This window comes from Stegastes partitus, unplaced genomic scaffold, assembly GCF_000690725.1.
Source record: "Stegastes partitus isolate 25-593 unplaced genomic scaffold, Stegastes_partitus-1.0.2 Scaffold115, whole genome shotgun sequence".
NCBI lineage: Eukaryota > Metazoa > Chordata > Actinopteri > Pomacentridae > Stegastes > Stegastes partitus.
Genome location: NW_007577846.1, coordinates 355,544 through 378,115, shown reverse-complemented (window position 1 = coordinate 378,115; position 22,572 = coordinate 355,544). Strand labels below are relative to the sequence as shown.

At 42.8% G+C, this 22,572-nt stretch overlaps 3 protein-coding genes and 1 non-coding gene across 4 annotated transcripts in view; 2 read left to right on the top strand and 2 right to left on the bottom strand.

Moving 5' to 3' along the window:
- The first annotated feature begins 316 nt into the window (after positions 1 to 316).
- On the top strand, positions 317 to 5,253 carry fam53c (family with sequence similarity 53 member C). Its single transcript, XM_008278093.1, has 4 exons — positions 317 to 397; positions 1,643 to 1,700; positions 2,662 to 3,671; positions 3,960 to 5,253. The coding sequence occupies exons 2-4, from the start codon at positions 1,694 to 1,696 to the stop codon at positions 4,257 to 4,259; spliced, it is 1,317 nt and encodes a 438-aa protein (XP_008276315.1). The 5' UTR covers positions 317 to 397; positions 1,643 to 1,693; the 3' UTR covers positions 4,260 to 5,253.
- A 6,550-nt stretch (positions 5,254 to 11,803) lies between these two features.
- LOC103354648 (heat shock protein beta-11-like) lies at positions 11,804 to 13,031 on the bottom strand. Its single transcript, XM_008278092.1, has one exon. It carries the CDS (start codon positions 12,962 to 12,964, stop codon positions 12,296 to 12,298), a length of 669 nt encoding a protein of 222 aa, XP_008276314.1. The 5' UTR covers positions 12,965 to 13,031; the 3' UTR covers positions 11,804 to 12,295.
- A 1,567-nt stretch (positions 13,032 to 14,598) lies between these two features.
- trnaa-agc (transfer RNA alanine (anticodon AGC)) lies at positions 14,599 to 14,671 on the top strand. The gene has a single exon. It is a non-coding gene; the product is annotated as a tRNA-Ala (tRNA).
- Positions 14,672 to 16,458: 1,787 nt separating this feature from the next.
- The window catches only part of drc2 (dynein regulatory complex subunit 2), a 7,124-nt gene continuing 1,010 nt past the window's right edge, over positions 16,459 to 22,572 (bottom strand). The window contains exons 2-8 of the mRNA XM_008278111.1: positions 22,218 to 22,385; positions 20,987 to 21,156; positions 19,536 to 19,655; positions 19,256 to 19,475; positions 17,784 to 17,972; positions 17,610 to 17,702; positions 16,459 to 16,900 (exon numbers count right to left, since the gene is read on the bottom strand). Of these exons, the coding sequence (XP_008276333.1) occupies positions 16,634 to 16,900; positions 17,610 to 17,702; positions 17,784 to 17,972; positions 19,256 to 19,475; positions 19,536 to 19,655; positions 20,987 to 21,156; positions 22,218 to 22,385 (1,227 nt within the window). The 3' untranslated portion in view covers positions 16,459 to 16,633. The remainder of the gene's footprint in view (positions 16,901 to 17,609; positions 17,703 to 17,783; positions 17,973 to 19,255; positions 19,476 to 19,535; positions 19,656 to 20,986; positions 21,157 to 22,217; positions 22,386 to 22,572) is intronic.

The window sequence follows — 22,572 nt, the reverse complement described above, 5'->3', positions numbered from 1 at the left end:
TTCTGCAGCGCTCACCTGCTTGTCCCTTCCCGCCAGGTGTGTTGCCGGAGCAACAGCTGACTGATGATGTCCTTGTGAGCGTGGGCGGGGCTACGTGGCCCTGAGGCGGTAAGGAGGAGGAGTCTCGGCCCTCAGCCCCTCCCCCCTCTCTCCTGTTGTTGCTACGGACCAGACGGACGGACACACAGACGGCCAAAGATCTCCCCTCCCTCCTCGTCCTCCTCCTCCCCCCCTCTCCCCCCCTTTCTCTCCCCCTCCTCACCTCGCCTCCTCCCTGCCTCCCTCCCCCGCCTCCCCCCTCGTCCCCTGCCACCATGCTGTGGTCACGCTGCTGGTGGAGAGCCTGAGGAAGCAGACTCTGGAAGGCGACCCTGCTCAGCCGGGGGACTTCTACCTGGTGAGTGTCTCACCTGCAGTGCGACCAGAGGGCTGAACTACGAAGCAGGTTTGACTTAGTCGGGCTTTCTTGGTGTAAGTCGGCTCGACTAAAACGAAAACCTCAGTCAGAGTCGATCATTTATCAGAGCAAGTTAAAGTCGCCTGTATGGAAACAGAACAACCACGAAGGAAGTGTAGAGAACTCAGAAATGTCTTTTGTGCTGTAAGACACAGTTAGAACGCCATAAATGTAAAACAGAAAAAAAAAAGGGAAAAACTTCAGTTGAATTTATTTGATTATTTATCGTACAAAAATGTAAAAATCCTGGATTCACACAAATCTTACAACACAGGAAAAAACATTGAGGCTCCACAAGCTGTAGATATTTAACAAACGACTTTTTAGTAATTAAGTTCATTTATTATTTATTTATTTATTCTCAAGTAAGATGTTTGTTATTTTTCTTGCTGGTGACATGATTTTATTGTATGAGATTTGCTTTATTTATTTTTATTTTTTAACAAATATTTATTCTACTTCTAATTTTAATTAATTTCATTTATTATTTCTTTTTTACAAAAATATTTGGTGTTGACTTGCTGGTAACCTGATTTTTTATTTTTTTTTTGCATAAAGTTTGTGTTAAAAAATGTTCTGTTTTAATTAATAATTATTAAGATTATTATTATTTATTTTATTGTTTATTGCTCATGTATTATTTATTAAGAATGTTGCTTTTTTTCTATGGTAATGTGATTTATTTTTTTCTCTCTCTCTCTCTCTCAGCGCGACTTCATGATTACGTATAAGTGAAGTGTGTAATCGGTTTACAGATTTTACAGCTGTTTTTTTGTACAGTTTTTCTCGTACGGTACAAATAAATAAATGAGATAAAAGTAGGAAAAGCTGAACAATGGAAATTTAACACTGCGGCTATGGACAGAGCCGACTGCTTAGTGTGTTAATTTTGTATATAAATCCCTGGTTTGTTGTGCGCTTTTGTTATACATGTGTGTATTTGTGATTTCTGTAGATTGCTGCCAAAACACTGCAGGTTCCGATTCTCCGTTTTATTATATTCCAAGTAAAGACAGATGTTGTCATATAAATGTTTATTATAATCAGTTAGTTGCTCTCATTAATCTCAGCTGTTACTGTCATGAGGAGAAAAGCGTGACCAGGACTAATCCATGGTTTTATAGCGGCGAGGGGGCCAGACTACCTGTGAACACCCCCACTGATGTCTGTGTTTGTGTCTTGTAGTCCCTGCTGGACCCGAAAACCCTCGCAGAGTGCTGGCCCCCAGATGGCTTGATGCCTGGTGAGTGTTTCATATTGACTGTGTTCATCTCAGTGGTTTCCTACATATCCCATAATGCAACAGTGTGGTGAAGAAACAAACACTCAGAAAACACTGAATAATGATAATTCCCCCCCCTTTTTTTTTTGATCATTCCATGTCACATCTTTAAAAATGTCTTTACACTCACAATCTTCAGTGTATTTAGGGAAGCCATGCCACATTTTACCTTCATACTACAGTTACAGACCCTTGAAGTACATCAGGATGGCCTTTAATTAAGTTGTTTCATTCTCATTATTTCATCCCTCATACTTTGATCAGTACAGCAGGTAGACACATTTGAGTTCTGTTGAAACCTGCAACAAAATCAGTTTTACATCCATCCAGGTGTCACAAAATCAGTTTGTTGTTTATTGAGCATCAATATGATGGGATGTGTCATAGTTTGAACAGTGAAACTGCAGCAGTTTAATGTTTAATTTCTATGATTCTGTCACAGAAACAATCATTGGTATCCTGGATGTGTTTTTGTTTTCTGACAATTCACCAGACGAAACTTAAAGAAGTGCATTCTGGGTAAACTTTTAAGGCTCATATCGGCATGTGTGATGGTGGTTGGTCAGAACAAGTTCTAGACGATGAAAGGATGACTTTTACCAGGATCATCTTCTAGACACGGTTCACTCTGTGGCAAAACTATTTTCTAATCTTATTCGGCGAGATGAGCGTTTAAGTTCACGAGTCCATCCTCCGTACTTACCTAATGGTCTGTAGCTGTGAAAATATTCATAATGTAAAGGTAAAACCTTCATGACATTAAATATACTCAAGTTAAAGTTGATTAAAACCAGGTTGGATGTACTGATTGATGGAATGAAATGAAATGATTATTACATATTATATGAGGACTCTAACCATCAGACGAATCGATAGTTCAAGTGATTGTTCTCTAACCTGTGGTGTTGGTGTGTCCTCTCAGAGAGCAGCTACTGGCAGCTCTGCCCTCCCTCCAAGTCCGGCCTGCAGGGGGGGTTACTGAGCTCTAGTTTCCCCCCCGGCCCTGTGCCCCTGGTGCCCCCAGATGCTCACCTGCAGGAGGGCGGCGACCCCCTGGACGGGGCCGCCTCTCAACCGCAGCAGCACCGGCCCCTGGCGCCCAGCACCTCAGCGTCCGAGCTGTCCCTCCCCGGAGCGGCGGCGCCCCCTCCAGGGCCCGGACCCCCTCCCCCTCCTCCGCCGCCCCCCAAACGCCACTGCCGCTCGCTGTCGGTGCCCGAGGACCTGTCGCGCTGCCGCTACACCTGGCGACCCAGCGCCTCACGGGTCTGGACTCCTGTCAGTCGCCAGCAGTGCCATGGGGGAGCCGGGGGAGGGGTTGCAGGTGGGGGGGTCGGGGCAGGAGGAGGGGGTATAGGTGTGGGAGCGGCTGGGGGCGGAGCCTGCCCTCTCCGAGCTCCCAGCTCCTCCCTGAACTCGTCGCTGCACTCCTCGTCCAGCCCCACCTTCTTCAGCCTGGCGCTGTCGCCGGACTCCCCGCTGCCCTGGACCTTCCCCTGGGACCCCAGCGAGGCGGCGGCGGGGGGAGGAGCCTGCTGCTGCTTCTTCCCCTCGCCGTCCTCCTGCTCCTCCTCACCCTCCCCCCTCCACCCGCCTCCCCCTCCTCAGAGGCGATTCTCCCTCTCCCCTGTGCTCATCAGAGACTCGGCGGCCTCCACCTTCCTGCCCCCGCCTCCGGTGCCGAGCCAGTCGGCGGTGCCTCCGCCGGGCTGCGCCGCTGCGGCCGGAGCGACCGCAGGGGTCCCGGTGCCCGCCTCGCCGTCCTCGGCCTGCAGCACGCCGTCGTCTCTGCGCCGCAGCCTCCCGCCACAGCTGCCGCGCTGCCACTCGCAGCCCTGTGACCTGCTGCTGCTCAAACCGGGTCTGAAGCGACGCCGCGACCCTGACCGACCCTGCGCCCGACCCGTCCTCGACTTCACCAAGATGACGCAGGTACTGCAGGAGCTCCCCGATCTGAACATGATTCATTCATGTAGTTTGAAGCTGTCATATTTAATCATATAAAGACGCCTGTCAGGTGTCGTTATGAGGCGACGCCTGAAGGATCTTAAAGATTTTTAAACTGGTTTGTTCGCTTCTGCTGGCATTTTACGATCGAGGGTCAACAGTTAGTCCATTGATTTATTTGTTCCAGCAAATAATCAACAGATGAATGTAAATACTTGTGTATTATTATTGTTACTTGTGATGTAAAAGTCTTTCTTCCTGTCATCCTTGCAGACTCGCAGCATCGACCCACAGTGTCTGGAGCGCGGTGGCGGCAGGCTGGCCTGCGGCGGCGACATTTGCATGGGCATGGAGCCCTTCATGGGCGACTTCCGGGGTTCCTGCTCGCCGGCCGAGTGTCTGGGCAGGACCAGCATCGGGCCGCTGAGCGAGAGCGACGAGGAGTGCCGCGAGGACGACGACGACGATGACGATGACGGGGAGGAGGAGCCAGATGAGCGCGAGGCGGCGCAGCAGGCCGTGTTCGAGAGGGACTGTACAGAACTGGACTTGAACTTAATAGAAGAAAACTGACGTATTTGTAAATGAAGGCTGTTCTCTGTTTTCTAATTTAGTTTTATTTTGAAACCCCCTTCGTCATGGACCACCATCGTCTCAACACTCGGCGCCTCCTTGCCACCAATCAGCAAGGCTCTCAGGAACAACACCTTCTCTCATTGGATGAGCTGATTGATGACGACAGTGATGATGTGGCTGCCGGCGTTAAGGACTCTTTAAGTGCTGCGGCTTCACCTGGACTCACCTGGAGCGTCTCTGCTGTGTGTTGTACAGCGAGGATCTCCACTACAGGTGTGTGAAGCCCAGACGGTCCAGGTTTTCTCCAACACGCAGCCGCCGAGTCTCTTTTATGGTCTGACGAGGCGTCCGCCGTGAAGCGACCTGAAACGTCACCACGCCGACCGCACAGCAGGTTCAGCTGCATCCAAAACACCAAAGATTCCAAATCTTTCAGGTTGACGGTTCCTGATCGTTTTTAGAGATCAGTTATTAGAGGAAAATGCAGAAAAATCACAGATTTTAAAAAATAAATAACTGGAGCAAACTGAAGAATTAACAAACTTGAAGCTGCTTGAGGGGAAACTTAAAAGATTTAATTAGAACCCAAACAATTTGCCCAAACTTTGCGCTTATACATATTAAAAGTTCGCGCTGAAAATAAAAAGGATGATGTCATTGTTAAACGTTTCACAAATTAGTTCAAACTTACCTTTAAGACGATGCTCGACTCCACACCTCCGTCTGCTCAGCTGTGCTACGTACTCTGCTGCATGTGCTGCAGACAGCACTGGACAAACTTTACGATAACACCATTTTTAGATGACCTTTTTCTGAACTATGTTCAGTAAAAAATACACATCAGCGCACACCGAACAAGCTTCGGTCAAAATCAAAAGAATTTAGTAAATATGTGGCTGTCTCAGATTTTGTTCAGAGTTTACGGATTTGTTATGAAGCAACTCGTGGCTTTGCACATGTATTGACAACATAAAGACCCCAATGAACACCAGTTTTTGTCTCCTACAGATGAGTCCACATCACCATTCTGTCCAAATTGCTGAAAAAAAAAAAAAAAGAACCATGTGTTGTTGTTGAACTTTCCGGGGCCCCAGTAGCCTCCTCGCTTGAAAATGTTTCTCATTTTCAAGGGGCTATAATTATAAAATTGGCCTCTGCTGAAGCCATTCAATCATCTGGATCTCCTGGAAACAATTTTGTTTGCGTTTCCGCTAAATTCAAAGTGACTGTTATGTATCTGAAGATGTTGGACCCTAAAAATACAAAACTTTCCAGGTCTGAAAACGCTTGAAAATCTCAAGATTTGGCGAAAAATATTTTACAGAATGTAGTTTTGAGTCCCAAATAACAAATGTGTGAACTCAGCAGGCAAAATCTCCGATAGGGCAGCAACACCGCTTTCTAAAAATGAGGGACTGACCCACAACATATACGCCAACATCAATACATGTGACAGGCCAATAAAGTTTAAATCGGCTGTCAGGGTTTGATGGTTCAGGTCAGCCATTTCTGCACAAATTTAACTCAGTACTATTATTTTGATAATGAAATCAAATTAAATTAACAGCAAGCCTCTGTTTGAATTTCATTTTAACAACGTTCAGCTTTAATAAAACTTAAATAGAAGTTTATTCTTCTGTCACACAATTGCTAAGTTTGAAATTATTCTACGTTTCAGGCTCATTTTTGTCATTTTTTTCAGCCAAAGCTGCAACAAAATGTGAAGAAATCCTCTTTAGACCTAAAAAACAGGCTGTTATTTTATGCATGCATTAGCTAGAAGGATAAAAGCTGATATGCAAAGAGAAAGGCGAGAAAAAAAACGTTCTGCCATCCTTAAAAAGTTTCATAAAGAATTGAATTTGAGGCTGTGAAATTCTCGCAGCAGTTCAACAGGATTTAAAGTTCTTATTTAAACGTGAGATTTTCTGCATCATTAATCAGCTGCTGCCTGTTCAACCGTAACGTTAACATCAGTCATGACATTCAGGTGAGTCACGCTGATCACTCACCTGCCTGGACACCACCTGGTGGAGTCGCGTGACCTCGGCGTGGTGATGCGTTCAGGGTGGCTGCCGTGCGGCGGCGGCGTCCCGTCGGGCTTCACTGAGGGCAGGTAGCCACTGATGCTGTTGTTCACCTGAGTGTTCACACATTCCTGTTGCACACACCTGTCACTGAAAACACTACGAACACTGTGTGTGTGTGTGTGTGTGTGTGTGTCTGTCTGTCTGTGTGCGTGTGCTTGTGTGTGTGTGTGTGTGTGTGTGTGTTGGCGCTGACATCACTCTCCAGGTGATCATGTGACTTGTGTCCAGGTTGAATCCAGACTCTGGTTTTACATTCCTCCATTTAAAGTTCTCATGTAAACATACGAGCAGGAGTGACTTTATCTCCATGACAGAGCTGCAACTATTATTTCCTCCACTGATTAATGTAATTATTTGTTCTCGATTAATATTTGCTCGTTTGGTCCCTAAAATGTCGGAAAATTGTGGTAAAAAGGCAGCAACCCAAAGATTTTCACTTTACTTTCATAGTGGAGTAAATAAACCAGCTGCAGTTAAAAACGAAAAAAAAAAGACTCAAACCGATTAATCAATTATCAAAACAGTTTAAAATCCATCAGCTGTAGCTCCACATGGATAGCTCGTCTGTGGCTGGTCGTTGGACCCCAGATTGTCAAAAGCAGATGAATTACTTGTGAAAATAGTTGCTCATTTTTGCCTGAGGTTCTGCTAAAATCACGCATCTACTTAATAACATCCCCAAACCGACCACACCAGGAGTCCGCCTGGGCGTTGACTGCAGCTGGGAATCATTTTTATGATTAGAAGTGTCCATCTGGTTTTGTCCACAACCCAAAGCCACTGAGTTTACTGCCTCGGAGGAGGAAAGAAACCTGAAAGGAATCATATTTAAAAATCTGAAGTCAGCACATTTAGACTTTTTTTGTTGTTGTTGCAAAAGTTTACTCTGATAAACCGATCATGCGATTATCGGAATAGTTGAAGATTAATTTAACATTTGACAACTGACTGATTAATTCTTGGGCTGCAAGGTGGCGCAGTTGGTAGCACTGTTGCCTCGCAGCAAGAAGGTCGCCGGTTTGCGTCCCGGTGGGGGCGCCGGAATCTTTCTACATGTTCTCCCCGTGCAGCGTGGGTTCTCTCCGGGTTCTCCGGCTTCCTCCCACACAGTCCAAAAACATGCTGAGGTTAATTGGTGATTGTAAATTGTCCGTAGGTGTGAATGTGAGTGTGCTTGGTTGTCTGTCTCTAAGTGTAGCCCTGTGATAGACTGGTTACCTGTCCAGGTGAACCTGCCTTCACCCTGAGTCAGCTGGGATAGACTCCAGCCCCCCATGACCCTAGTGAGGATTAAGCGTGTATAGATGATGGATGGATGGATGATTAATTCTTGCTGTAGCTGTTACTTAAAAAAACAAAAGCAGTCAAAGTTGTTCAATGAGCAGCTTCTAATGTGGACAGTAGTGACGAATCCATCCAGTAAATCTCATTCATTTACTTTATGAGAATTATTTCACCTTCACTCTTTTTAGAAAATGTTCTTCGCTGTCCATAGATTAAAAAATGTTTATTTATTTATGCTGAAAGACATGAATTATAGGCAGCTCCATTTACTTTTATCTTTACATATTCCTTTATACTGACTCGGGCAAAAAAACCACTAATATTGTAAAACTTCAGAACGTCACTTTTGGCTGCATTCAGTCTGGAAAAGTCACAAGAGTTGATGTCGTGCAAGTCGTCTGAGAACTGGTTGTTTTGTATGTTTAGTTTACTATGATTTTCACTTGAAACCCACAAAAAAGAACAAAAAGAGAACAACAAAGGTCACGAAGCCTCCACGCTGCTTCTTTGGTTTGTTTTTTGTTTTTTTTTTTAAATTGAGAATCACATTCCTGCTGATTGTTTCACATCCTCTGTCTGGTTTCAGTTTGAGTTTGCAGAGAGGTAGTCCATTGCGGTCCGCGTTGAGCAGCTTTCGTTTTCTCACAGTTATTTTATTGTCGTGCGGGGATGCAGCTGAAATCAAACGGTGATGCGTTCAAGGACGCGCCATCGTCACAGAGTTGCCAAAATGCATCTAAGTTAGAAAGTCAAACCCCAGAAGACAATCAACATGTAAACACGATAATGAAGGTCGTGTTTGAAAAAGGGTTGACGCATTTCAGCTCAGCAGGCCAGATTTCAGATGTCTTAAGGTTCCCGAACGCACCAAAAAGGGATTCAGTAACACGTCGGAGAGTTAAAGCTTCTGAACGCTGCCCGATGGATTATGATCCTGACGACTTTACGGTTACATTTTGAGACGTTTCTTTACACCCAAAAGCAGCAAATTCACTTCATAGAGAAAGAACGTGGTGTTGTGTTGGCGAGCTCTTCTGCCCCACGGAGGCCGAACGCAGTAACCGAGACTTGAATCTGACTTCTTGACATTTTAATTCACCTTTTAAAAACATTTCCACTTGGCGTGGAAAGTGTGTCACGTTGCGGAAAAACTCCAACAACAGAGACTGCGCTCTGGCTCATTACAGCTGCTTCTTGCTTCTTGTATTTATTTATTTATTTATTTTTTTAAGTCATTTTTTAAGCAGCACAAAATTCTGTTCAACCACGTTCAGCAGAGTCGGAGCAACTGCACATCATGTCTCTGAAATTCACAGTGAATTTCTTCTGCCTGCTCATTAGCGTAAATGAACAAGCATAATTCTGTCCACTGATTTATAATCAGCCTTAAACAGCATAACAGTAAGGTTTTATATCTAAAATGTGTTTCACAGTTTGTGTATTACTGCAGTCTGCCTCTGTGGGGCGGTGTTGCAGCAGTTGTGAGGATAAAATGCAGCATTTTCCGTTTGTTTAATTGTTTTGTTTGTTTGTTTTCCTGTTCTGTCACGTTGTGAATCACCTGCTGGTCGTTCTGATTTAGCTCTTGAAGGAGAAGTTCTGCGATTTGACAAATGCACATTTTCCTCGAGTGTGAGATGTTCCGATGAATGTTCGTCTCATGTTCATCTGTAAAGCACTGAAGCTGGAGTCCAGATGTGGTTAGCTTAGCTTAGCAATAATTTGGGGAACCACAAGCGTCCTTTTCATTCGAGGTGTTACGTGATGTTCAATTATGGGCGTAAATTCCACATCGGCCTCCGACCTGGAATTCCAAATCGGAGATATCAGGAATTTATCAAACATTTTATGGTGCTAGTATATGTTACAGAAAACTGTAACATGATGAAAAAGTCAAGAGAAAAGGTTCCATGGAAACAGAAGTTAAAGAAAAAAGCTGTGACATGAGAAAAAGTCACATTTTTTTCCCAAAGTAAAATTTGTAATGTGCCAATAAACTTTTCATGGAAAAAAAGTCGTAGCAGGACAAAAAGTTCAAAGAAAAAAAAATCCAAGGCAAAGGTGGTCGTATAGAATAAAGTCAAAGTTTTCTGAGGATAATCTAACGTGAGATTAAAGTTGCCACATGAGAATGAATTCACATTTTCCCAGTAAAGTCGGAACATGAGAATAACATCACTAAGTGTCAACATGCTGGCAGTTACCTCCAAATAAAAACCAGTATCACCCCTAAAAGCACCTCTTCCTTTTAGAGGAGGTCCTGTTTGTTTGGATCAGTTTATCTGGTACACTTATCTGGTGCGACTGCAGAGTTAGCGTCCAAGCTAATGGCTAACGTTGCTGTTTGTCAAACTGCTGAACTACTCCTTTGCTAAGAGATCGCTAGTTAGGAAGTGTGACTGTCTAAAGGGTCGGTTCACCCGAATTTCTAAAGTGACTGAACATGAAAGAATTATTTATAAGAAAAGAGTGTTTTGTCCGGAAACATGCAATGTAACACACATACAAACACACACCGTTTCCCTGAACAACATAATCACATCGTGTCCCCATTAACACACACGGCCCTCCTGGTTTGTTGGTTTGTTTCTGTTGACTGGTCCATAACGCCCAGCATAAGCCTTAACTGAACATATTCTATTATTCTGTAAATCAAGACGTTAAAAAGAAAAAAAAAAAAAAGGAAAAGACAACACTAACAGAGAAGAAAAGGAAATGTGTACTGTAGCTGTTAAATTTTTAGTCCTTCTGTTCATCATTTTCTGCTGTTTTTTCTTAATATTTCTAATCTGATGTCTGAGCGCGGCGAGGTGTCGTGATGAACGCATCGTGTTTGAGAAAATAAAAAATAAAAAAAAGCTTGAGGGCGGCGGAGGAGCAGTCATGTACAGAGTTAGCGGAGAGTCTCGGACATCTCTTGTCTTTTAGAAATGTTTTTTATTGTATGTGATTTAAAAAAAAATACAAAAAAAAAATGACCACATGGCAATTTGAAAAGCAGTTTGTGAATAAATTAAGTTTACTGAGAATTATTTTACAAAGAAAGGGGAAACTGGTGTCCTGTGTTTATTGTCACTGCTGGTTTTGTTCAGTTACTGTTCTAAAGGTTTGTTTGTTTTTATCCTGTCGCTGTTTAAAAGTGAGAAAAGACTCGACGTGACAATTTTACAAGGAAATATAAAAAAATAACGTCACAATTTAATGAGTAAAGAAGGCAACACGAGAATAAGGTAAAGGAAATGAGGACGCGCCCATTTTGAGAAGAGAAAAAGAACGTAAATGTTTTAAACAAAAAATGTAGCAGCACAAAAATAAAGAAAAGTCACCGTGTGGGAATCACGGAATAATTTTATGAAGTAAAAAGCTTTTTAAAAAAAAAAAGTAATCATCTGAGAATAACGGGACAGTTTATTTGAAAAAAAAGGTCAAAACATAAGAATGATGGAACATTTTTACAAGTAAAAAAATGTAACAAAAATAAAGAAAAACGTCACAGTTTTGGAAGAAAAAAGTCGCAACATGAGGATAACGCAGTCGTTTTATGAGAAAACAATGTTGCAGCTTTAAAAGTCGTAACCTGAGAATAATGTAACAATTTGATGGAAAATAAATCGCAACATGAGGGCAGCGCAACAGTTTTGTAAGGAAACAAAGTTGCCACCTGAGAATAACGTGACAATTTTTAAGGCTAAAAGTAGCAACATGAAGACAACTGTTTGTATGAGTCATAAAGTCGTAACATGGGAACAAGTTAACAAACTTATGAGGGAAAAAGTCGTAGAAGGAAAATAAAAAAGATGGCACCTGAGGATATAACGGGAAAAAAAAGTCCCCACAAAACTAGCGCAGCAGTTTCATGAGGAAACAAAGTCAGTACATAAAAATGAAGAAAAAGTCGCCACCTGAAAATGATGTAATATTTTTACATGAAAAGTATTCACAACAAAAAGAACTTTATGAGGAAAAGTATCATAATTTGAAAATAACGACAGAAGCTGTACAGAATAATATAAGAATTTTTTTAAAACAAATTATTAAGGGAAAAAAGTTGAGATGAAAATAATTTAACAAAATAATGAGCAAGAAAGTCAAACGTTAAAGTTATGTGACAAACTGAGGAAAAAAATCGACGTGAAAATATTGTTCAAAATAAGTACGAAATGATCGTAACAGGACAATAAGTTATAGTTTTATTTGGATAAAAGTTGTACAATTAATTTAGTTTGCCAACCTACAACTTACTTTTTAATGTTAGCAAAAACATACAGAAGAGTAAAAAATGGTCAGCTCGGTAGTAACACAAGTATTAACGTACATATGAATAGTTTCAGAAGTAGGTCAATAAATCTGTTTATTAAAAACAGCTAGTTTTAGTGAGTTATTCATGAACTTTAGGCAAAGAAATCCAAAGAGTACAAAAAAATTCAATCCAACATGATGTTAAGGATCAAAATGAAGATAAAGTAAATGAGTCTTTAATTCAGCTGTTTGTAATCATAAACTATAATTACAAGGAAAAAACATTCAGAAATTCTTAAAATATAATATGACGAGTTTGTTACAGTCAAAAATCAAAGTGCAGGTGAAGAACAGCGGCTTCCTGTTTCCGTCACGTCCAGTAAAACCACACGAGAAAAGTCGAGATGCTTCCGTCTGTTTTCAGTTTTTGTCGGCAGGGCTGCTCTCTGAGGGGGTCGAGGTGGGGCCGCTGGCCTCCGACCCCCCGCTGGAGGAGGTGGAGGTGGTGGAGGAGGTGATGGCCGGGGCCGAGGCCACGCTGATGGGGACGATCCTCTCCTTCCCATCGTTGGCGGCTCTCTCCCGGGGCGCCTGGATCTGCAGCCGGCCGCCCACCAGCGAGCAGGTGACAGTTTCGGGTTCAACGCCGTGCGGCAGGTCAAACTCCTGCCTGAACTCCTGACACCTGTAGGAGTAGGAGCCCTTCCCGTCGTCCTGCTTCTTCTCCGTCCTGCCGCTCACTCTCAGCTTCCGGCCGACCTGTTTGACCGACAGCTCCTCCGGGGAGAACTCCTTGGTGTCCAGGCTGAGGGCGAAGCTGCTGCCGTCCTTCCCCAGCTCCTGGAAGGCGATGGGCTTGAAGACCGTGGTGGAGGAGGAGGTGTGGTCAATCTCCTCGAAGATCTTCTGGTGCAGCCGCTCCATGTACTCCATGTTCTGCCTCATCTCCTGCATGTGGCGGATCATTTCCTGTTCGATTTGGAAGAAGAGCGGCCGGGTCTCGGGCCACAGGCTGCGGACAGGCCAGTGCAGGTCCAGGAAAGGCCTCATGGCGATGGGGGACGGCTGGAAGACGCTGGGACACAACATCCTGACGCTGGCGATGGAGGTTTCAGATCAGCTGCTTTAGTGCGGAGTTGTTCTTTCTGGCTGCCTGATGTCCTGCCTCCCTGCTGTTTATATACACCAACTGCCACCACGCCCACCGCCGCCGCCGCCTCTGCCGGAAAGTTCCAGCAGCATTCCTCTGTGTGTGTGTGTGTGTGTCCTCACCTGCTTTATAAAGACCATGACTGAGTCCTGCAGCAGAAATAGAACAAAGCTGAGACGTGTTGGCATGTGGCAGCAGCTGGACACACACACACACTCTTACATGCCCGTCGTTGTGAGGACTGCCAATGACATAATGCTCCGAACCTGAATCCAGTTTATCAGGACTTCACCCTGAAATCTGATGATCAAACATCTGAGCAAGAAGGTTCCCACAACAGCAATGCAGACACACACAGAGTCATGTCTTTATCACTTCTGAGGACATTACAATGACTTACCAAGTCTTCAACTCTAAAGTCTGGGGTTTTAACTTATGAGGAAACCCCCTAATAATAATAATAAGTATACACAGACTTCATCACTTCTGAGGACATTACAATGACTTACCAAGTCTTCAACTCTAAAGTCTGGGGTTTTAACTTATGAGGAAACCCCCTAATAATAATAATAAGTATACACAGACTTCATCACTTCTGAGGACATTACATTGACTAATCTTTAACCCTAAAATCTGCTGATCTAATGTCTAAAGAGGCAGGATCTCTATGATAATAGCTGATATAAATAAATGGAGTCGTGTTTCTGTCACTTCTAAGTGCATTAAAATCTGGTGAGCTAACGTGTGAGGACAAATGCTCTCCCTGATAACAATAAGAATATACACACAGTCATGCTTCTGTCATTTCTGAGGACATTACATTGACTTAAACTAACCATAAATCAAGTCTTTTTTTGTTTTTTTTACCAATGATTTATACAAGTCAGAGTCGGTGGCAGCGCAAGCTAAAGACAATGCTGTCAGAAATACAGCCTCTGAGTGGCTTCTTCTCCAAAAGCACCAAAGGCTCGTTGGTGTACTGAATCACACGATGCTACCTCATTTATTTCAATAAAAGTTGGTGAACACTTTGTACATGTACTCGACCTCAGCGGGACTCGAACCCGCGCCCCTGTGTGATTGTCAAATGAACGAAAGCCTGGTCGTATTCTGACAGAAACACGCTGCTGTGGCTCTCTAGTCTGTGTTTACTTTAATTCTTAATTATAAAAGTGAGACTTTCGTATGAGTAAAGTTTGAATATTAATCTTTAACGACACTCGTCTCGGTAAAACTCGGACGTAATGTTTGCGTTGATGGTAAATGCTGTCAGCTTGGTGTCGCTGGATTTTTTAGGAGACACTGGAGCTCCGAGTTTAGCCTCTGAGCAGATCTCACTGAGCTGTCTCGGAAAAACAACTCATCGCCAACGTTTCTATTTTTGCCTCTATTTTTTTTTTAAGGGACACAGCTCGCTACTTCCGCCCTTTGCATTCCCATCCAATCAGATCTTTCCTGGATCAGCTGTCAGCCAATGACACGTCAGTTTTATAAGAAACATAATGACGCATCAACTGAAGTCGCTCCTGTTGCATACTACGAATAGAATGGCTGCCCTCAGACTGTCGTCATCGGGGGATTAGCTCAAATGGTAGAGCGCTCGCTTAGCATGCGAGAGGTAGCGGGATCGATGCCCGCATCCTCCAAAGCTTTTCTCTTCTCCAGAGAACTACATTTTCTTCACATGTTTAACTATTTTAAGGCAATTTTGAACCTGGGAATCTCAGGGTGTTTTCGGATTTAAATCTACAGGTTCTGGTGGGTTTGTTTGTGTTTCAGCTCATTTGCAGTTCATTGTTTTGCTGTGTGTGAGAGCATCTCTGTACTGGCATTTATCCATCAATGAAAAAATAAAATCAATGAAAACAACTGATTGATGTATCAAGAAATGTTTACATATAAACTGAAACAGACTAAAACTAAAAAAAAGTAAATGTGGACACAGAATTAATTAATAATAACAATCACTATTATTATCACATATACATCCATATAAGAATGTAAAACTAGAACCAATAAACAGCAGAAAGCAGAAATAAATCCTTAAATAAATAATTTGGTCCAGAAATGCATTAATAAGTGAAATTAACAAAAATATAAATGCAGCGATAAATAAGTAATTCAATTGATTAATATGGAAATTTAAAAATAAGAAAGAACAAAATGCATGCAGGGATAAACACATAACTCAATCCATTAATAGTACGGGGATATAAAGAAACGCATGCATCTGAAAAATCAAGGACAAATATATTTTAGAATTTTTTAAAACCTGTAATAAATAAACTAATATGATAACATTTTAAATAAAGAATTGTGTATATATAAAATAAATTAATTGAATTAAATAAAGTTTCATTGATCAAAGTGCTTTGCATAGTTTTAAAAAAGGAAAAACATCTTCAAAGTCAAAATAAAGAATACAACGTGTAGATTTAACACTTTATTTAACAACTTTAGTTGTTCTCTACTTTTCATTTTCTGCATTAAATAGTGTTCTAATGTGTGCCAATGAAAATTGCTAACCTGGATGTTTCCTCCCGGTGGGGGCACCGGAATCTTTCTGCGTGGAGTCTCCATGTTCTCCCCGTGCAGCGTGGGTTCTCTCCGGGTTCTCCAGCTTCCTCCCACACAGTCCAAAAACATGTTGAGGTTAATTGGTGATTCTAAATTGTCCGTAGGTGTGAATGTGAGTGTGCTTGGTTGTCTGTCTCTAAGTGTAGCCCTGTGATAGACTGGTTACCTGTCCAGGTGAACCTGCCTTCACCCTGAGTCAGCTGGGATAGGCTCCAGCCCCCCCGCGACCCTACTGAGGATTAAGCGGTGTATAGATAATGGATGGATGGATGGATGTTTCCTTTCAAAATAAATTTATAGAATCATCATTTTCAGGATACGACAGCTTCACTGCAACAAATAAACCCCTAATTTATTTTTTTAGTGTTTTGAGTCACAAACTCATGATAACAGGATGATTTTCATGTTTAAGATAAGATAAAAGTTTATTAAGAGAAAATTGCTTTATTGTTTGGACACCAAACTATTTTCAGGAACATGTTCAGAACCTGTGTGAGTGTTTGCAGCCAAACACTTTGTTGTTCTGAAATATCTGCTGATCAACAAGTATTGATGTGAACGTGCAGACCAATGAAGCTGCATTAAAATAAACATTAAACAATCTAATGTCCACATTTAAACAACCTTTTTACTGTTCATGTCCCGAAACAAAAAATAAATTTCCCTTTATTTAGTTACCATTTTTGACAACCTGTTCCTGCTGTTCCAAACAAAACAGACTAAAAATTTTAAATTGTCATTGACAGAACAGCTGTCAGTGCAGCCACGAGGGGGCGCTGCTCCCCAGCAAATACGTCATCCCCGCAAATAAAGGTGAATTTTTTCCATGAGAAAAACACACATGAAGACTCCAACCTTTAATTTCACTCAGGATTTAATTTAAAATCCAAGTTAACAACAAAAACATCAAATTTCACTCTTCGTATGTTTTTCTCAGGTTCGTTCTTTTGCTCTACGTTCGTAACAAACTGCAGGAACCTCAGTCAGAACATTCACAGCTGAGTTGATCGCTGAGGTCAGAGGTCAGAGCGCTACAGAGAGTGTTTGACGGCGTGGACAGCCTCGATGACGTTGTGGCGTCTGTCGGCGGCCGCTGGGATGCTTGTGGTCGGGGCCTGGGACACGGTGAGCAGAGCGCGGCGTCCGTCGATGGCGTCGTCGAGGTGAAGCAACAGGAGCTCCAGCTGCTCATTCTCTCGGCTCAGATCCTCTTCATGTTTCTTCAGGATTTGTCGCTGCAGCACTGCGGCGTTCAGTCGCTGCATCAGCGGCTGCAGCTCCAGGAACTCACAGGCCTCCTGCAGAAAGACACAAACAGGTTGGACAAACAACCACTGTCGCTTTAGACTAATCTGAACCACAGACTTTACGCAAAAGATGGATGCAGCCTGACGCCAGAAAAGTGAAGTCTTAAACCTGCGTTCTTTGTGCCAGCCAGCAGGGGGCGACTCGTCTGGCTGCCTGATCGTACAGAAGTCTGTGAGAAAATGAATCGTCTCACTTGATCTGATTACTCAGTAAACGTTTTCCTAATTTGAAGCCCTCCAAACAGCTACTTTTCTTCTTCACTGGTTCAGTCGGTCTCTTCCTGTCTGAGATGTAAAACAATTTATTGTTTATGTTGTAAGCTAGGTTCATTTTATCAACAAATTTAAAGATCTAATTGAAAGCTTTACGACAGAAAAATAGTAACGTCTTAGTTTTCAGCAGTATGTTGTTAAAAACAAACATGCTAACCCGTCACATTGCCGTTAAATGGCTTTTATTGGTCGTAAAGTGGCATTTATACACAAACTCTTTCCTTTTAAACAACTAAACTCCAAAACAATCCAAAATGCCAAATTTTGGCCACGATAATCGACCGGAGCGATACTGGTCCGCCTCTACCCACAACGTACATCCTGTGAATCAGACTAGAGCAAGGTAAGGAGAAAACCTGAAAGACTTCAATGAACATTTTAAGGCCGCAGCTATTTCCTGACAGCAGCACCGTACCACACAGCCCACCTTGTTTCTGTGCTCCTCTGTGGGACGTGATGAAGATGACGAGACACTCTGCAGCTTGCAGCACATCTCAGCAACAAGCAGAACCTTCTCGGCCTGAAACATTGGAGCAGAAGGTGAATCAGAACCAGCTGACAGTCGTGGGTGTGACAGCGGCCGGACAGGCGTGAGTTTCACCTTGGCTGTGACGGCCTGCAGCTCGTCGGCGGCGTTTTCGTCGAGGACGCTGAACTCGGTGAGCCGCCTCCTCGCCTCCATGCAAGCTCGGCTCAGCTGATTCCGGAGCTGGTAACACTGATGGCTCACATTGGCTTCCAGGTCTCTTTCCATCAAGGTGCATCCTGCCTTACAGGCCATCTCCTTCTCCTTCAGAGAGATGATGGAGGAAGAGAACCAACAGTTTTATATGACAACATTCTGAGTGAATGTGTCAGACGAGGCTACAACTAAGAATTTAAGAGTTCATTTGCTGAAACGGACAACTCCATTTTTGTAGATTTTCAGAAAACTAATTTTTTTGTTGTTTGCTTGAGACAACATCAACCAAAGTGAAGTTGAGTGGATTTGACTCAGTAGACATGATGTGACAGAGGTAGAGATAACTTAAGTTTGATTGCTATTGTCTCAGGAAGACGATGGAAAAGTGGGTTTTCTGAAGGTCTGTGAAGATGGAGTTATCCGTTTTTGCAAATGAACTCTTCAACTACTTCCTGTCTTTGGTCTATAAAATGTCTGTGGAAAATACTGTTTACAGAAGATGTCAAATCCTTTTTTTGTCAAAAAATCCAAAGAGGACGAAGAAAGAAAAAAGAAAAATATCCACATTGAAGAAGCTGCAAGGAAAGAATTTAGACTTTAAAAAAAAAAAAAAAGTTAAACAAACCAAATAATCCATTAATAAAATGTTCCCGATTGATTTAATAGCTGACGATGAATCGATTAATCTTTATTTATTATCAGTATTATTGAGACTTTTTTGATTCTTTTGGCCGATTCTATGAACAACTGTCATATTTCTGGTCTCAGCTCATTGATGAAGTAGCTGCTGCACGCGAGGAAAACTGAACTGAAGAAGCTGCTGATCACTTTTCTAGAGAAGAGTCTGAACTCTGAACGTCACACGACACCAAATCTGACAGAAATTCATTTCTACTCTTAAAATTTGCTGGAGGCGACCAAATCAGAGCTAAAAATCGAGTTTAATTCATGCATTCTCCGTCCGGCTTTAAATTGGAGCTTTACAGAATGGAGTTTGGTTTGATGAAGGTTTGTTCTAGAACTGCATCGAATGATTATTTTCACCGTCAATTAATCTGTCAGTTATTTTCTTGTTTAGTTGATAGTTCTGTCTATAAAATGTCAGAAAATGATGGAAAACTGTTGCTCTGCGTTTCCCAACATGACAAATGTCTTGTTTTGTTCTTAACACAAAGATATTCAGTTAACTGTCACAGAGGAGGAAAGAAAGCAGAAAAGATTCACATTTCAGTTTTTGTTCTTTTAAATGCACCGACTAATAAAACAGCCGGCGATTACTGTTGTAGTCGACAGCTAACTGATCATCAGCTGTGGTATCGGACGGTCGGTGAACAGTCGGAGCTCAGAAATGTGTCGGGCAGAAGCTGCTCATTGACCGTCGCAGCACTGACCAGCAGCTTGTTCTCCTCCTCCGCCTGGCTGCTGAAGCCCTTCCGGGTTTTGGAGAGGTTCTGTTCCAGCTCATCAAGCTCCTGGGTTTTCTGCTGCAGAGCCTTCGTGTGCTGCAGATTAGCGTCCTTCAGCTTCTGGTATTCCTCTGAAGCTGTCATCTGTCCAACAGACGAAGACGCAAAACTGAAACTAGTTAAACCTCTCAGACTCGAGTCACGTCTGACGCACAGATGTTAGGTTGTTCTGGGAGGTACCTCGCTGTAGCAAAAGCCCACGTACTGGTCTCCTTTCTTCAGCTTGTGGATTTCCCTCATCGAGTCCCTGTGCCTCTGCTCTGCAGACAGCGCCAGGTTCTGCAGTTTGACCTGCTGCTGCTCACACTGGCTCAGCATCTGTTTCCTGAAAACACACCAGAGTTCACAGATCAAAGAGCTGCAGTCGATCACTCTGCGTCTACTGACACCAGAGCTGCACCGATTAACCGATAGAAAATTAAACCAGATTTTTTTTTGCTCCGATTTGGTCGCCCCCAGCAAGTTTTAGAAACAGGATGAATTTCTGTCACATTTCTTGTCGTGTGACGTTCAGTTGGGGGTTTTTGTTGCTCAACATGGTCGATAATCTCCCAGAAAAATGATCAGCTGACTGCAGCAACTAAATGAAACAACTTTATTGACGACCGATTAATGCTGACAACAGAGCTGCAGCGATTGATCGATTAGTCGTCAGCTCTTACAACTACCGCTGGTATTTTGATGATCCCTTTAATGGACGGGACTGTATAAATTGTGTGATTACAGCATTTTAAATGTGAATTTTTCTGCTTTATTTCCTCCTCTACGACCTCTTTGCAGAATATCTTTGCAGACAAAACAAGACGTTTGTCATCTTGGACTGTGAAACCCCGATTGACATTTTATAGACTAAACAACCAATTAAACAACATCAACAATCATTGCTACAGAATGAACCTTCATCAAACCAAACTCCAAAAAGTTCCAATTTAAAGCCGGACAGAGAATGCATGAGTTAAACCTGAGTTTTTGCTCTGATTTGGTCGCCTCCAGCAAATTGTAGAATCAAGTAGAATTTCTGCCAAATCGATGCCGTGTGACGTTCAGCTGGAGGTTGATGTAGCTCAACAGAGTGGCGAATCTTCACGAGAAAAATGATTTAACTTGAAGTTCAGCTTTTCTCATATGCAGCAACTACATTTATCAATAAGTCAAAGGCCAGAAATATGAAATGAAAAAACCTTTTCTGGTCTGAATAGTAGCTGTAAGACCTGGATTAACCCTCTGAAAAACAATCACTGTCTGATCAGTTTTGTCACATTGTTCTCCTGGGATCAACACATCCAACGATTATCCAAGTGCCCACAGGTGTTACCGACACTGAACTCAGTTTTTGAACTCTGGGCTGCTTTTCAGTTTTGTTTTTTGTTTTTACAAACACGCAGAATAAACTGATTTAGATTAAACATCACAATTTTAAACTTAAATCTACCGTAATTAATTTTCCTGACAGCCAACGATTCTGATGATCATTTTAACGGTTTACATCACAGATGATCAGACCGTTGCTTCTGTTTTTTACAATTTCTGGCTGATAAACGGTGTCTGTTTGGTGATATTTCAAAGACAAGATGCCTTTAAAGTGAATTTCGTGGCTCAGAAGGTGAATCTAATAAAGTCTCAGTGGATGCTGCAGAGGAGGAGTGTTGGACTGACCTCTCAGCGCTGAGAGTGGACTTCAGGTCCTGCATGCAGTCATCCCACTGCTCCTGCAGGCGCTGCAGCCGTCGGTCCTGCTGCGCCAACAGCTGCTCCACCTGCTGCAGGTGGGAGCGCTGAGCATGCGCTGACTGACGCTCCACCTCCTGCAGGTCGGCCGCCACTCTCTGCAACACAAACAGGAGGCGACAGGCTGAGTCAGCAGGTTGAGCTAAACTGATCATTAATCTCATCGATGAAGCTCCAACATACTGTGTCTCTAAAGAATATCAGCCAAAACGTTGATAAAATCAGCCACAAAAATCCAGTGTCAGTGGGGATGTGATACATTTCCAACAGAAATGGTTCCATGAAGCTGCTTCACATGGCTGAAAATGTAGTTTTCTTTTTGCATTTACAATTTCTCATTGCGATTAATGTTTGAGTTGCAATGAGAATCATTAAACGTGTTTATACTAAAGACACAAAAACACGTTTAAACAGGTTCTAAAGTGGGTGAATGATATTCTGTTTCAGTTCCTCCTCCTTTCTGGGAAAACACTTTGCATCCACTGATGAAAAAAGATCAGAATCACCAAGCGCAACCATGCAATTACTTTATTTTGAAGTTGCAGGAGTCAAGCGACATCATTTACAAAAGCAAGGATCTTCGTAAATCTGAAATCTTTGTTGCATAATGATTTCATCCTGTTGTTAGGATTTTTATTAACACTGTAAAGCTCTCATTGCTATTTTATATATTGCTTTGACAGGGATCACATTTTTAAATTATCATTTAAATTGGAGGTCATCCGAGCTGTCAGGAGAATATCACAGGAGCTGCAGCCTTTGGAGAAGAAATCAAGCTTTGTGATGCCCCTGCTGGATAAGAATCTGCACTACTGAAAGTTTAACAGCATGTAAATATATAGAGAAAGATTTAATGTCAGTTTGAGGAGAGGATGTCGGTAAAGTTATCAAAGATATTCAGTTTATGTTCACAGAGGAGGAAAAAAAAACAAAAGAAGTTGCTTCTTCGGTAAACAAACGTCTCAGAACATCCCAGCGAGACAGAAAATGTGGGAAACATTCTCTTTTACACAAACAGGCAGGCCTGCCTCATTGCACAAACCCTCAGAAGAACTTGACATTTGCAGGTTGCTGCTTGGATGCTGTTGATCCCGTAGAGAAAACAGAAACAGCGACGGTGTTCGGACCAGCAGAGTGTGACGGAGGCTGAAGCTCTCACCTGGATGATGATGTTCAGCTCGTCCATTTGCCTCTCGAATGTCTGCTGCTGTACAGCGGCGTCTCGGTGGAGCTCGGCGGCTCGAGTCTGACAGAGGATCATCCTCCAGCTTTCGCTCAGCTTCAGCTGGTTCACCGCCGTGTTCCTCTCCTCCTTCTGCAGCTTGTCCTGGTTCAAGCAGAGAAACGTCAGTGATCAGTGGTCGGAAGAGCTGCTCAGCAAACACCGGGTTCAGACCAGCAACGGTTCCTCTCAGTTTCTATTCAATCAAACCCGACGGCGGATTTACAGGGCTTGTTGTTTACAAAAGGACAAAAAATCATCAGATTGTCAACATTCCCGTGGTCCTTGAATG